This window comes from Sylvia atricapilla, chromosome 26 (assembly GCF_009819655.1).
Source record: "Sylvia atricapilla isolate bSylAtr1 chromosome 26, bSylAtr1.pri, whole genome shotgun sequence".
NCBI lineage: Eukaryota > Metazoa > Chordata > Aves > Passeriformes > Sylviidae > Sylvia > Sylvia atricapilla.
In genome coordinates this window covers 2,026,479-2,042,499 of record NC_089165.1, presented here as the reverse complement: position 1 = coordinate 2,042,499, position 16,021 = coordinate 2,026,479, and the positions used below count along the sequence as shown (strand labels likewise).

The window sequence follows — 16,021 nt, the reverse complement described above, 5'->3', positions numbered from 1 at the left end:
CAGCCCCAAAACCTCACAGCTCCAGCTCCTCCAGCCACCCAGGGGAGCTCCTGGGGGTGTTCAGGGCCCAGGGGTGCTGGACAGGACAGGACAGGACAGGACAGGACAGGACAGGGGTGGCCTTGCTGGAGCCATTGCACTGTGGCTCCCACTGCACTTCTCTGCTTTCCAAGAAGCAATTAGGAGCAGGCTAAATTATTTCTGGAAGCTGGGGAATGTGGCAAAGAGTCAGCAGGAGTGGAGCCTGCTGGGACTTCATCCAGTGTGGCTTTGGGGGTTGGGGAGGCCAGGGAAGCACAGGGTGGCTCCAGGGACACTGGTGGGGACACCCAGAGAAGGTGACAGTGCCTTCCAGAAGGTCAAGTGTCAGTGTGGGGAAGTGTCACTGCTGGGGCAGTGGATGGACGCCCTGAAGTGACACCCAAAGAGGAGCAGCCAGGGACAGCTCTGCTCTGTCCCCACAGACTGACCCCTGAGGAGCCACCAGACCCCTCTGCAGGGATGGCACCTCCCCTCAGCCTCTCTGAACCCAGGGAGAGGCATCCCCTGGGCCTGCAGCATTTTGGGGAGATGATGAAACTCATCACAAGGGCCAGGGACTCCAGCCAGGCTCTGGGACAGACTGGTGGGAAGGGCAAAGGACCAGGAGGGCACATGGGGACAGGTCAGGGCAGATGTTTGTGGGGCCTTCTGGAGGTCAAAGCCCTGGAGGTGCAGAAATGGGGTTGATGTGCTGTCACCATTCTCCCTAAACACCCCCCAGAGCCCCCTGTGACGGGCCAGGCCCCACATCCCCACATTCCACCCTCCAAGGGCCTTTTCCACCTGGTCCCCACCAGCAGCAGAGTTGTCCCAACATGGACACGACCTGCAGTGGCCAAACCCCAAAGGCAAGGCTGCGCTGAGCACTCGTGAGCTGTGATTTCCCAACACTCTGCAAATTGGCCAAATCTGGGAGGATTCTTCTGAAGAAAAACAAGAGGTGGGTTTTTTTTTTTTCCCTTCTACTCCATGCTCTATTTACAAATTTTAAAGCCCTGCTGCAAGGAGGAGAGGACGGAATCTTCCCAAATGCGTAGAAATGGGTAAAAGTAAACAGAGAAAAATCTGGAATTCAGGAGATAACTTTGGTTCTTTGCCAGATGGAGCAGAGTGGACCCGTTCTGCCAGGATTTTCCCAGCCTGTTTGGGGCTGGATTGAGGAGGAGGTGGTGGGAGAACCTACCCAGCACTCCACAGGCTGCGTCCATGTGAGGGTACTGCAGGGACGAGCGCTTGTACACCACGTGGGGGCTGCCCTTGCCCTCACCCTCTGCACTGACGTTGGCTCCAGGGCTCAGGGGCTCGATGAAATATTCCTCCTCATCCGCCACGATCACCCCGTGCTGCAGGAGGGAACAGAGTGGGGACAATCACTGAGGTGCTCAGAGAACTGGGGGACATCCTGGTGGCTTCTCACGGTGAGCTTTTTGCTGATTCACCCCGGATTTCTGGGGACTGACAAAAGCTGTGGAGGAATCCTGCACAAGCACTGAACTACAGGAACCCACAGAGCAGAGGAAAGGCAGCCAGATGGTGGTGGATGCCTTGGGACATCTGTGTTCACTAAAGGCCTCTGGAAATCACAGCCTGGCCTTGCTGAGTTATGAATGAGTTGTTTCCTATTCCACCCACTCGGTCTCAGTGGGATCCCTGTGGGAGCCCAAAAATCCCTTCAAACACAGCAGCACTCAGCTCCGAGCTCAGCCTCCCCAGAAAACCTTCTCAGGCAGCTCAGGACCATCCCCAGCAGCTGGGGACTGGGAGCTGCAATCCCCAGAGGCTTTGGGAAACACCCCAAAGGTTCCATTCTCGAGGCTGATGAAGCAGAGGCCACCAGCAGAGCCAAACCCCTTCTCTGGAGCCTGCGTGGAGCATCCCAGCCCCTGGTACACCTGGGATTGGCCACTCCAGTGAGCTCATCTCGGGTTTGCTCCCTTATTTGTTTTAGGTTTTTTATTCTTTGACTGACTCAGCGTCAGCTGTGAGCCCAGCCTCTGCTCTCTGAATGGATCCACCTGCGGGACAGTGACAGCCAGGAGGAGCAGATGGCAGTGGGGTGACCACCAAACCCAAACCTACAGCCTCCCTCCTCTGTGCCCTCACAGCAACATTCCCTCTACCTGAAAGGTCTGAGCAATGCCAAAAGTTTCTGGGGGCCCAACACGAGTTCCATCCCAATTCCTGGCACTGAGCTTCTCCAAGGAACCTGGTGCTCCATCAGCTGAACTTCACCAGCGAGTGACCAAGGCACGGAAATGTTCCTGACATGGCCCAAACACCATCCCAAAGTCCAGGAGTCAAAGCTCCCAGCTGCCATCCCCTTCCCTGTGTGCAAGCACAGCTCTGGGCGCAGACACAGCCCTGCCCTGCCACCAGTGTGTCCTCTGGATGTTCACGAGGGCCAGGAACTCCAGCCAGACTCTGGGACAGACTGGTGGGAAGGGCAAGGGCCAGAAGGGCACATGGGGACAGATGTTTGTGGGTCCTTCTGGAGGAAGGACTAAGCCCTGTAGGTGCAGAAATTTGCAGGAATGTACCTGACATGGCTCAAACACGATCCCAGAAGTCCCAGCAATCTGCACCCTTTGGATGTCCTTTCCCAGCTCCCTCTGTGCCTGAGGGACAGGAGCCCTGCTCTGCCGGGATGGGGAGCTGGGAATTCTGTCCCCGTGGAGCATCCCAAGGCCCCTCCATGGAAACACCTCTTGGAACCCTGGAGGCTGAGGATTTCAGCCTTTCTGTGCTGAGGAGCATTCACCCTCAGGCAGGCATTGCTTTTGACTTGAGGCCGTGGAACAGGGTTCTGAAACTGAGGGACAGCACTGGGGTATTGTGTGTGTGTAGTTTGAATAGGATTGTGTGGTGTCACAGAGCGGAAAACTCAGATTTGGGATTTTAGTATATAGTTATATATGGGGCAAGGTGGAGGACTTTGGGCATTGTCTGAGTCCTTCTTCTTCATGGGTTTAGGTGGTTTTCTGTGTCTGCCTTGGGTGGTCCTTATTGGGTCAAAAACATAAATAATATACATGTCATCTCATCTATAGGTGTTCAGCACTTAAATAACCTTGGAAAGAGTTAGAGGTACTGCATTTTACCTTCATTTTCTACCTTGCTAATTAAACCTCACGTCTCGTGAGGCTGTAAATAGACAAGAGTTAATAAACACCGAGTCCGACCACAGAACTGCGACTCCCGCCTATTAACCCAGACCTCGGCACAAAAAGAAGCCAGAACCATCACAAACACCACCGGGAACAGCTTCCCTGCCGGGGCTGGGTGGGGAGGACCCCTCCGGGGCACTGTCGCTGCCAGCCGGGGCTGTGGCTGTCCCCTCCCGGGGCAGTGTGTGCCGGCCCCACTGCCGGGGGATTTCCTCCTGCCCCGGCTCCGCTGCTCTTGGCTCGGCTCCGCCTGTCCCGGCACAGGCGAGGCACTGTGAGCTTCCCGTGGCCGGGCTCCGGCGGGATGCCCGGTGCACAGGCAGCTGGAAAAGGCAGCCACACCTGGGGGATGGATGGGGGAAGGAGAGGAGGTCACCCCCGGGAGAGCAGAGCGCGTCCTGCCCCAAATCCAGGAGCTGCAAAAGGGATGTTGTCACTCCAGGCTCTCGGGGGCTCCACGCCTGCCTGGCACCTTGCAGCAGCCAGGTTTTGGATGTCACAGGCGCCCAAAAACTGTCCCAGCGCTGAGCCCGAGGGCTGAGCTCGCAGGGCCGGGGCTGGACACGGCACGGGGCTGGTAAAGGGGGCGGTGAGAGGTCCTGGGGGAGCCCTGTGGTTTGTGGGGGAGTGGGCTGCGTATCCTGTGTGTGATTCATGCAGGTCAGCTGCAGAGCAGGGAGGGTTTGCACTGTCAGCTCCAGCCACACCGGGAAAGGCACAGCCACGGCCTGGGGCTGGCTCTGGCAGCTCCTGGGGGAGCCGTGGGACGGCGGGGCCACCTGGCTCTGTTCCTCCTCACCTGGCTCTGTTCCTCCTCACCTGGGTCCCTCCAGGCTCTCCTGTTCATGCTGGGCTCAGGGGGCTCCCCAGGAAAGCTGCCCCTGGATCCCTGGCAGTGCCCAAGGCCAGGCTGGACAGGGCTTGGAGCAGCCTGGGACAGGGGAAGGTGTTCCTGCCATGGCAGGGGGTGGAATGAGATGAATCTCAAGGTCCATCCCAACCCAAACCATTCTGGGATTCTCTGATGAAGACCTGGCCTTTCAGCCCATCCTCTGACACGAGTGAAAAGAATGACACTGCTCTCTGCTCATTGTTTTCTCCTGGCTGTGATTTTTTGATGGTGGGACATGATGGATCCTTGGGATCTCTTGCAGGTCAGGGATTCCAGCTCCTGGCCAGGCTGAGGCAAAGCTGCTCCCTGGAGCCTTCCAGCTGCTTGGCCCTTCTGGCAGCTCAAAATGTGGAATATTTTTGAAGATGGACCATGTCACCCTTTGCTTCCAACAAAGGCTGGGACTGGGGCTGTCCTGTGCAGGAGCAGGATGGGCTTTGATATCCTGGTGGGTCCTTTCCAGCTCAGGATATTCTGGGATTCTGTGCCTCTGGGAACTGGGTGACTTTCCCCTGGCTGAGCCTGAAGTCCAGCAGGGACTGATTTGTTTCTGCAGGAAATTCCCCAAACACTGCAGCCTACAGAGCCTTGGGATAGCAGTTTGTGGAATGCATTTTTTTCCTCTGCAGGTGATGGAGAGGAACAGCCCGGCCCAAAGGGCCCTTCAGGACACCCTGATTGTGGCTCTGGACCAGGAGCATCCCAAATCCTTTCATCTGCACTGAGCAAAGGGAATCCAGGTTTTGCAGAGTCCAGCTCTGAGCTTTGGAGGGTTATTTTAACCTGGCTCCTTGCAGGAACAGACCCAGCAATGAGGTGTCTTCCCAAGGAGGCAGAAGGAGCCTTGGGGTGAGCATGGCTCAGGAGAAAAGTCTCCCTGTGGCTTCCTCAGGACATCTGCAGCTGCCACAGGGAGCTGAGAACACAAAACAACAGCAGCAGCCCAGCACACAATGTGTGGGGTGAGTCCTGCTCCCTGCCTGCCCTGGGGCCAGGCTGACAGTGCCTGTGGCTGGGAGGAGCAGCCACTGGGAGCGTGTCCAGAATGTCCAGGTGTTGGGAAAAGGAGTCACTGGGAGCGTGTCCAGGTGTTGGCATCCAAAGCTGGTGTACTGCAAGGTGAGAGCTGTGCTGGGGGTGTTCAAAACCAAAGTGTCTCAAAACCAAACCTTGCAGGCACAGGAATTCCTGAGGCATGTGGGAGTTTGGGGACAGGAGGACGGCCTGGAGCTGTGTTCACAGTCATCCCTTTCCCTCCCCCTCGAGCTCAGCTCACCCCAGAACCAGCTCAGGTCCCAGTTTGTGCCCAGTCGCCACCAGAGCCCCCAGGTGCCTGTGCAGCAGCACCTGTGCAAAGGTGGGTCAGGGCAGTGCCCCCTCAGCAGGAACCTGCCCCTGGGGACCCTCTTCTGTCCCTTCCAGGATGGGTGGTGCCCTCCTGGAGCGGAGCCTGCTGGGGATGAGGGATGGCACAAGTGGGTCAGTGGTCACCCAGGGCACTGCAGAATATCCCCCATGGCAAATCCAGCCTCCTCTCTACCAGCTAAACACATTCCAGACTCCTCTTGCCCAAATCTCCAACCCCACTGTCCTCACTGACCCCAAAACCCTCCTCCCTCATCCTCGCTGTGTCAGTAACTCTGGAGGGCAGAAGGACAGAGTTCAGGCAGAGGAGAGCTTGTTGGATGACCCTCTGTCCCTCTCTGTGCCTGGCTGCATTTTCTTCCAGACAGCCCTTGGTGCCTCTCCAGAGCTAAACACGGCCTGGGGACGGAATTCTCCCAGTTCCAAGTGCTGCTGGGCCATTGCTGCCCCGGCCTTGCTGCCCTGAGGAGTGGGAGGGCAGGGGGATGCCAGATGCCTCCGGAGCCAGCAGCACCCAGCTCAGCCTTTGTGAGCACCATGAAATTCCCTGGGACTGGAGCAGAGTTCCCATGTCCAAACAAAGGGCTCGGGAACCAGGAGTTTGTGCAGCTCGGATTGTTGGCTGTGAGCTGGAAACTTTAGACTCTGTGATATAATGAGTCAGATTCTCATTTCTGTTAATAACCCACAGCACTGTTCTGGCAGGGTCACCCTGCAATAAATCAAATGGGAATTCATTCCCATTTGGAAGCTCTTCCACACTGCCAGAATGCTGCAGGGAGGTGGGGCTGGAGCAGAAATATGAACCTGGCCTAGGGAGTCTTTTTCTACCCCTCCAAGGGAGCCATCAGCCCTGGGATTCACTCACGGGGTATGTTTGCTCCATGCCTCCATCTGGCAGCTCAGGAAATGTGCTGTGCGAGCCAGAAATATCAGAAAATCACAGAAAAATAGGGATGGAGGTCCTCAGTCTATTCCCAGGGCTGGGAGATTTAATAAATCATACCTGGAGGGGTTTTGAGAGCCTTTTGTCTGGCCTGCTCCTAAAGATCCCCCAAGATCTCGCTTTCTCCAAGCAACCTAGTCCAGAGCCCAGCTGCTCTTACACTGATGTCCACCACTAAGATTCCTTGCTCATATTTAAGACTGGGATGTTCAGTTTGAGCTGTCAGGACTTGGAAAATCAACCATTCCCACCCTCCTTCCTTCAGCCTTGCTGCTTTTGAGTAAATGCCACCTTGCCCCTTCTCGATGTTCTCCTTTTTCATATTGAAAAGCTGATTATTTCGGGGTTTTTCCCCTCAGAAGTGACATTTTTTAGCTCCTAAAAAATGGCCAGAAGCAACTGGGATCCCCAGGAATGCGTCTGCAGTTGGAAGGATCTGGATGCACTTGTGACATTCCAGCAGCGCTGTGGAATCCCTGCCCTCCCACACTTCCTCCCCACCAGCACACACAAAACATTCTTTGCTGTTGCTGTTGGAAGAACTTGGGGAGAGCCGGGTCCAGGTATCCCCCAGAGAGCCAGGATTATCCCATTCCAACCAAAACCAACGGGAAAAGGCCCAGAAACTGGCCTGGAAGTGAGACACAGAGCAGGAACCACCGTGGATGTGATGAGGGATGTCTGCACCCTCCACTCATCGTCACCCCCGTGTGGAATATTTCCACTTGTCACCAACCCCAAGCTTTTCCCACCACATGGATCCACCTGCTGGGGGATCAAAGCTGTTGGCACTGGCCCTGGCTGGCCAAACCAGACTCACCAGCCCGTTGCAGTTGCTGATGGCCACCTTGGAGCTGAGGTACTGGTCCTGCAGGTGGCCGGCGTAGTGGCAGTCCTCGTGGAAGTCGTGCTGCCAGTCCATGCCATCCCGCTTCCAGTACTCCACGGTGAAGTGCTCGGCCAGCAGGTTGGAGTGCAGGGTCAGGTTGAGCAGGAACTGGGTGTGGTGGGCAGAGACTTTGTAGAAGACCTGCTGCTCCGAGGGCTCGTAGGGCAGGGAGCGCCGCGGCCGCGGCTTCAGCTGCCGGCGCATGTCGAAGGTGAGGAAATCCCCGTTCTGGTCCACTTGGATGGGGAAGGCGATCTCATAGTGATCCAAGCTGGAGAGGAATTCCTCTGGGGAGGGAAGGACATGCATGGGAATCCCAGAATCACAGAAGGAGTAGGTTGGAAGAGACCTTCAAGATCATCAAGTCCAACCCAGCCCCAACACCTCAAATAGATCATGGCACTGAGTGTCACATCCAATCTTTGTTTAAACACATCCAGGGAGACAATTCCAGTACTTTATCACTCTTTCTGTAAAAAACCTTTTCCTAATATCCAAACTGTATTTCCCTTGATGCAGCCTGAGGCTGTGTCCTCTTGTTCTGTCAGTGCTGCCTGGAGAAAGACACCAACCCACCTGAGCACAGCCACCCTTCAGGGAGTTGTAGGGTGATGAGGTCACCTCTGAGTCTCCTTTTCTCCAGGCTGAACAACCCCAGCCCCCTCAGTCATTCCTCACAGGGTTTGTGTTCCCAGCCCCTCACCAGCCTCGTGGTCTCCTCTGGACATATTCAAGCATCTCAACGTCCTTCCCAAACTGAGGGGCCAGAACTGGACACAGCACTCGAGGTGTGGCCTCACGAGTGCTGAGTCCAGGGGAAAGATGACCTCCCTGCTCCTGCTGGCCACACCATTCCTGATCCAGGCCAGGTGCCATTGGCCCTCTTGGCCACCTGGGCACACTGCTGCCTCATGTGCAGCTGCTGTCACCAGTGTCCCCAGGTCCATTTCCACCTGGGGATGATGCAGATGGGAATAGCAGCTCCCTGCCAAGGGAGTTGAGGACTCAGCAATGCCAGCCTGACTGCAGGGCGAGGGTCAGGGTCTGATGTCTTAAGTTTTATCTTTCCTGTATTTCAGGTTCTGTGGTGCCCAGGGGCAGCTCTGAGCTCACAGTCAGTGTCACTCAGCTCTGCATGCAGCAGGGACACAAAACAAATCCTTTCCCTGCTGAAGACCAGGGACAACTTTCAGCCCCAAAACACAAACAGGGGTGGGCTGCAGGGAGGAACAAGAAGGATGGGACATCACAACCTGGAGCTGGAATTGCACAATTAAACCCCAATATGCAAATAGTCCAAAACTTATAAAAATGTGAGATCTCATAACTGTTTGTCCATTTTGTGACTGCTTTAAGTCAGCCTTGGGTGTAGCCCTGGCCAGGCCCTGCCCTGCCCAAGGTGTGTCCTTATAGGCCCTTCAATAAATATCTACTTTATTCTCTAGTTCTGTCCAGTCCCTATTCCAGGTCAGCCTTCCCAAGGCATCACCACGACATTCTAAAAACTGGAATCCCAAAGCTCTGCCCAGCCTTCAGGATCCTGCAGGAAATTCCCCAAACACTGCAGCCTACAGAGCCTTGGGACGGCAGTTTGTGGAATGCAATTTTTTCCTCTGCAGGTGATGGAGAGGAACAGCCCGGCCCAAAGGGCCCTTCAGGACACTCTGATTGTGGCTCTGGACCAGGAGTGTCCCAAATCCTTTCATCTGCACTGGGCAAAGGGAATCCAGGTTTTGCAGAGTCCAGCTCTGAGCTTTGGAGGGTTCTTTTAACCTGGCTCCTTGCAGGAACAGACCCAGCAATGAGGTGTCTTCCCAAGGAGGCAGAAGGAGCCTTGGGGTGAGCACGGCTCAGGAGAAAAGTCTCCCTGTGGCTTCCTCAGGACATCTGCAGCTGCCACAGGGAGCTGAGAACACAAAACAACAGCAGCAGCCCAACCTCCCCAGTCAGAGCTGCAGGGGCTGCAGGGGCACAAAGGCCTTGAAATGCCCAATCTTGATATCAAAATAAGAGAGAAGGCCACCAGAATTCCTCCCATGGTGCTATAAATGAGCAGGGGAAGAAGTCAGACACCCCAAGTCCCCAGCCAGGTCTCTGTCTGTGACCCCATCCTGCCTTCACAGCTCCCTGGGCTGGGTTTTATCACCTCAGCCTGGCTTAGCAGCTCCTCTTGGGGCCCTTGAGTGAGCCTGTGTGGTGCCACCCAGACTGTGCTGTGACAGGGGCACTGTCCCCAGCCCCTGTGCTGTGATATGGGCACTGTCCTCAACCCCTGTGCAGTGACAGGGACACTGTCCCCAACCCCTGTGCAGTGACAGGGGCACTGTCCCCAGCCCCTCTGCTGGCACAGGAGCGCAGCTCTGCAGGCTGTCAAACCAGGCTGGCACCCTGCAACCTCTGCAGAAACTCCTCCTTTCCAAAGGAAAACGTCCCAGGGGCTGCCAGGTTGGATCTGAGCAGGGATCTGGCTCTGTCTCAGCCCCAGAGCTTGGGCTGAAGATGGGAAATATCCGGGTGCTGCTGGATCAGGAGAGCTCCTCCTCACTGAGTGTCCTCCTGAACCCCTCGTGCCCGGAGGCTTTGAGCCTCCCCAGCCCTCATGGGAGGGGATGTTCCCTCTGATCCCTCTGGAAAAGTTTCCCTGTGCTTTCTGCATCCTATTTGTTGTTGTTTCCTACGCAAACAGGAGGGGCCTGCTGCTCCAGGGTGGCTGAATTTTGCCTGGCTCCACAAAGAAACCACCTCCAGAGCCTTTCCAGCCACCAGAAACTCAGCCAGCTCCAAACTGCACTCTCACCACAGGGCAGCACTGGAAAGTTTCCTTTCCCTCTGTTTTCCAGAGTGGGAGCCTGACAGAATGCTTTCCTTGGCCACCAGGAATGGCAGAGCCCTTCCAGCCTCTGGAATTAGGGGTGAGCTCCCATCTTTGCTGACCATAAACACTGCTGGCACCTCTGCCTTGCCAGATTTCATTATTAGGTTTTTAACTTCCCGTGCTCCAGCTTTTCCTGCATCCCAGCATCTCCCTGTGACGGGGCTGGGCAAACGAGGGTGATTTTTTGCACTTAGAAATGACTTCAGGCTCGGAAAAATTTGCTGTGGGAAGTGTTTTGTTTTCCTTTTTGCCTCTTTGCAGCACATGTGGGCTTGGAAAGGAGTGAATCAGAGGGTGGTTTGTGCTCACTGTGGCTACAAAGCACCTGGGACTCGGGGCTGGAGGCTCTCATCCTGACCTGAGAGACACTTCCAGGAGGAAAAACGTGTCCAGAGCCTGAGGGGGAGGTGGAGTGTGAGAAGCTGGTGGTGTTGTGGGGCTGGACACTGCATCTCCTCAGGGACGTCACTCTGAGGCATGGGGAGAGGCCAAGAGCAGTGCCCTGCATCACAGAAAGGGTTTGGGAAGTGATGCTTTAGAGTGGGAATGCCTCAAATGGAAAAATCATCGTGGAACAGAATCATGGAATGGTTTGGGTTGGAAGGGATGTTTAAGTTCATCCAGTGCCACCCCTGCTATGGCAGGGACACCTTCCACTGTCCCAGGCTGCTCCAAGCCCTGTCCAGCCTGGCCTTGGGCACCGCCAGGGATCCAGGGGCAGCCCCAGCTGCTCTGGGAAAGTTGTTCCAACAATTCCCTGTTCCCTGAGCTGTTACAAACTGCACCCTGAGTGTCCAGGCTACATCTGAACCTCTCTGCTGCCTTGCAGAACCCTTCAGTGCCAGGCTGCTGCTCCCCACGAAGATTAAAATTAGAGCTCATGGCTGATACCTTAATCTTTCTCCTGCATAAACCAAATGCACTGATCTGGAGTGGTGCACGTGGGGCACGAGGATTCTGCTCCAGAGCTGCCTGCAGCGAGTCCCGGGCTGGTGATAACACTGCCCTTCACTCTGTGACTGCTCCCAGGAGATAACAGAGCCTCACCCTCTCCAAAGGGTGTTGTGCGGATTAGGAACTGTCTCAGCAGCCTGGTGAGGTGTTTGGTGACACCAAAACCAGGGCTCTGACAGCAAGAGGGGCCCCTGGGGCAGCAGGGACTGGGCAAGGACAGGGACTGGGGAGGGGACAGGGACTAGGGAGGGGACAGGGGCTGGGACAGGGGCTGGGGAGGGGACTGGCTGCAATCCTGACATGGTGCTCCCAACACACCACATCCATCCCATGGCCCCACATCCCAGTACCACCACGGGCTGGGAGCCATCCCCAGAGCTGCTCAGGGCCTGCCCTGGGGGAGCAGAGGTGTGTTAATCCTGGGTTTAATGGAGCTGTGTCACCCCGTGGGGGATGCCAGCGTTGTGAGCTGGGACGGGCTGATCCCACAGCAGTCCCGGTGGGTGCAGGGTGGGAACTGATGGGATGCCCAGAACAGCCCCCAGGCACTGCCAGAGCCTGTGGAGAACAGCACCAGGAGCTGGGAGTGCCTCAGATCTGCCTGGAGAAGGTGCTCAGCTCCCAGCTGGGGCTGGCTGCTCTCCTGGTGCTGCCTGTCCCTGCCCAGGGACACTGAGGGGCTTCGGCTGCTTTTGTCCCCTTCCCCAGCTCTGCTTCTCCAGCCAGCTCAGGGCCCTGGTCACCACAGCCTGCACTGCTCACCAGCCCAGGAATGTCACCGGCGGTGGCCTGGCCAGGGCTGGGCTGGGGCACAGGGGCTGCAGGATTGTGGCTGTGTCAGTGGGTTTGAACACCTTGCACAGCAAATGTCCCACCCCAGAGCTTGCTCCTCTCACCTCTGGTGCCTGGTGGCAGTGTTCACCTTGCTTTTTACAGAACAATCCTAACAATATCACCATTAATCAGTTTGATTCCACTTTGTTGTCTGTGAGTGTTGTTTGGACTCCAAGCTGGGCTCAAGATTCCACCCCATTTTCCATTCCCTTCACTCCTAACCTGGAATAAAATCAGGTTCCAAAGCACAGAGCTGTGGGCAAGAGACCCACGCTCCCCTTTCCTTAGCCCCTGAGTGTGACTCTGTTCAAACAGGAGTTTTAACGCCAGATGGCCACAAATACACTTAAAAAATGTGTGTACAAACCAAACCTGCTCCTCCAGCAGCACAGTCCCGTCCAGACTCTGGGCAGAGGGTTTGGGTGCTCCAGCACTGCCCTTCACCCCTGGGCACGCCAAGGACAGGCATACACAAAGCTCCTCCTAACAAAGCCTCTGCTCACCCGAGGATTGCTGCTCCCTGGAAGGGAACCACCCCTGCTGCCACCACAGCTCCTTTCCAAACCTGTCACAGCCCCGGCTTTGCACTGACCCAGCTGCTCTGAATTCTGCCAAAATCACAGGGTGCAACACCCGAAAGCAGAACACCTCCATCCCTTGGAGACTGATGGAAAACCCCAGCCAGGGCCCTGGGAGGAGCTGGGCAGGAGCAGAGCTGGAGGTGTCTCCACCTGCTCCCCCAGTGCCTCCCCAGGCCAGCATTAGGGTCCTGCCAGCAGCAGTGGGGGGGATCCAGCTCCTCTCTCCCCACAGGTGAAGCCAGTTCCTCTCCCCATGAGTGAATCTAGTTCCCTTTCCCATGGGTGCGTCCAGCTCCCCTCCCCAGAACTGAATCCAGCCCCCCTCTCCACAGATAGATCCAGTTCCCCATTCCATTCCATTCCACCCCATCCCCATCCCCATCCCCATCCCCATCCCCATCCTGTCCTTATGGGAATCTGAATCCCACAGAAAGTGAATTTCTACTCCTGTTTTCCCATCTTCACTGTGCCGTGAATGGTTCTGGTGCTGCAGGGATGTGGAATGACACCCGGCACAGCCCGGGGATGGTGCAGGGGAGGTACAAGGGGAAATCCAGGAGATGATTCCTGCCCCAGCCCATCCCATATTCCCATGCCATCCATCCCTACCTTGTGACTGGAAGGAGTAGCCGGGGAAGGAGCCCCCGGCCAGGCCGAGGGTGAGGGTCCAGGTGAGGAGCCTCCAGGCTGTGGCCATGGTCAGCGCCGCTCGCGTCGGAGCAGGGAGGAGATCTGTGCCGGCTGGGAGGGCGCTGTCCCCACATGTCTCTCCCTCGGCCACCCCTTATGTCCAGAGAGGAGTCCCGGGTCCCTCCGCAGGCATCCTGGGCCGCTGCGAGCTCTCCCGAGGCCGGCGGGGACGGGCAGGGCCGGGCCAGCACCGCGGGCTCAGCACGGGCTCGTCCCCAGCTCCGGCATCGCCCCTGCGGGGACACGCGGGGGTCAGCGCGGGACGGGAACCAGGCGGGCAGGGATGGGGAAAGAGGGATCCTGGAGAGGGCAGGAGTGGGATGGAAGGAGAGGAAAAGAGGAGAAAATGATGAATGAACCCCAGCGGCTCCTGCTCCCCGCTGCGCTCCCGGGGTTCTCCCAGCTGGGATTTATCCGGTCCCTGCGGGAAGGAGCTCAGCATCGATGGGAATCCTTCATCCTCTGGCAGCACCCTCGGGGAAAAGCAGCCCCAGGAGTGCTCTGTGTCACCCGATCCCTTAAGGAGAGCAGGAAATAACTGCACTGGCAGGGGGGTGGTGAGCAGCAACCCAGAAATCCGCTCTAGGGTTTCCCTGGATTTCGAACACACCTTAGGGACTGTCACCGCACTGAGGGAAGAGAACTTGCTCTCACAGTGTACTGGCTGAACCTAAAACAGTGATGGAAAACAAAGAACCCATTCAGGGAACTCAGCCCTCAACCCCATCCACAAATGGATCCCGAGATTCCAATCGCATTTGTTCTTTAAAATGCTCTGCTAATTGCTCCGGTGAAAGATTCCTGGCTCGCCGAGAATTTCCACTCAGTCTGAGGCGATTACATCAAACTCGAATCGTGCCGGAGACTTGCACGAAGCCTGTGGGGTTTTATACTTGCCCACCCATTCCGTGAGTGTGGGATGAGTGCAGCACATCCCTCACCTCCCAGAGAATCCCAAATATCCCAGCGGTGACGCTGCGGAGCAGCCCAGGAGCCAAACCCAAACCTCCCTGCAGAGGTGGCAGATAAAGATCTGCAGCAGTGGTGGAGCAGGGCTGGGAAAGGCTCCCCGGGAAGGGCAGGATGAGCTCCTGGAAAAGGCAGGATGAGCATCTAGGAAGGGCAGGATGAGCTCCCGAGCATGGGAAGAGGCTGGAGATGGTAGGAGGTTGCTCTTTGCAAAGATGTCTGCAGCCAGGGCCTGTGTGTGGTCCTCATCCCAGTAAGGAAACCCTTAACCCCTGCCTTGCTCTGCTCTGGGCTGGTTTAAACAGCCCAGGCCCAAGCTCAGGGCAGAGGAGCTGGGTCCTCCTGGGATCTGCTGCACTCCCCTTCCTGTCCTTCTGGGAATCTGAATCCCTGAAAGTGAATTTCTACTCCTGTTTTCCCGTCTTTACTGTGCCATGAATGGTATTGGTGCTCCAGGAGCATCACAGAATGGTTTAGGTTGGGAAGGACCTTAAAACTCATCTCATTCCACAGGGCCAGGGACACCTTCCACTACCCCAGGCTGCTCCAAGCCCTGTCCAGCCTGGCCTTGGACACTTTCAGAGATCCAGGGGCTGCCACAGCTGCTCTGGGCAACCTCACAGGGAAGGATTTCTTCCTAAAATCTCATCTAAATCTCCTCTCCTTCAGCTTAAAGCCATTAACCCAAATTAATGTATTTTCCCCCTACTAGGCAGAAACGGTAGGAGATGAAACACGCAGCTTTAAACACAATTTGGAGTTGCATAATTTAAAGATTTTTCACTGCTTATTTACAGTTAGGGATGGCCAAAGATCCCCAGTGAGGCCTCGGCCTGGACTCCCCAGTCCCACCCGGGGCAACGCCAAGATTTTCTCTCAAAGCCTGGACACGACACGATGGTGGCCTCCAAAACTTTGCATCCTGCGAGTGACCTGAGAATAAACTGCCTGAGAGGGGGCAGCTCTCACCTTGGGCTGCTCCTTTTCCCTGGGACAGGTAATGGGAATCAAGGAGTGGGAGGAAGAGGGTTGGGGCAGGAATTCTGCCCCATTCCACCCGCACGTGAGATCCAGTGACAGCATCACCTCTGGTGCCAGCCCCGGGCTGTGGCACGGCCAAGGCAGAGCCAGGGCCAGGCAAGGCACCAGGGGGCTGCTCTGTGCCCGCTCCCAGCTGCAGGAATCGGGCTGGAAAAGGGAGAAGTTGAAAGCAAAACCCTCGCTTAAATCAGCATCTCCCAAAACTCGAGATTCCGCCTTTCAAACCCCGTCACAGCTCCAAAGCCCACGGAGCTCTGCTAAAGTGGATTTTCTCCTGGGTTTCACACGCCTGATTTCCCGTTTTCCAGCTGTTGAACCCTTTTCCTCCAGGCTCTCGGTGACCCCGCGCGGTGCCCCCGTGTCCCCGCTGCCCTTCCCCTGCTCCGCATCCCCCGGAACAGCGGCCGGGAAAGGAGCCGCCGGCGCCAGGAGCCCGCAGCCTTGACCTTGGGGGAAGGAGGCGCGTTGGGAGCAGCACGAGGCAGGAATTCCAGCTGCAAAATTCCTGCGGGTCGGGCTGGGGAGGGAGAGCCGGGCTGCGATCCCTCCCTGCAGGCAGCGGGGAGAGCACGGGCCGGTCCCTCCCAGCGCTGCCCCATGCCCGGAGCCGAGGAGCAGCAGCAGCCGGAGGAAGGAGCAGGGAGCCGGAGGAACGCTGCTGCTTCCATCCCTATCAAGTTTTCCATCACCTCACTGCGCAGCTTCCCGAGGAGCCCCGGCGGGACACGGGGATCGCACGGGCCGGGCTGGGGACAGCCCGGGGACAGCCCGGGGACAGC

General features: G+C 56.9%; 1 protein-coding gene across 1 annotated transcript in view; it reads right to left on the bottom strand.

Annotated features, from left to right (window-relative positions):
* The window catches only part of ADAMTS10 (ADAM metallopeptidase with thrombospondin type 1 motif 10), a 63,281-nt gene that overhangs the window by 37,034 nt on the left and 10,226 nt on the right, over nucleotides 1–16,021 (bottom strand). The window contains exons 2-4 of the mRNA XM_066336340.1: nucleotides 13,152–13,465; nucleotides 7,230–7,585; nucleotides 1,226–1,385 (exon numbers count right to left, since the gene is read on the bottom strand). Coding sequence (XP_066192437.1) covers nucleotides 1,226–1,385; nucleotides 7,230–7,585; nucleotides 13,152–13,239 — 604 coding nt within the window. The 5' untranslated portion in view covers nucleotides 13,240–13,465. The remainder of the gene's footprint in view (nucleotides 1–1,225; nucleotides 1,386–7,229; nucleotides 7,586–13,151; nucleotides 13,466–16,021) is intronic.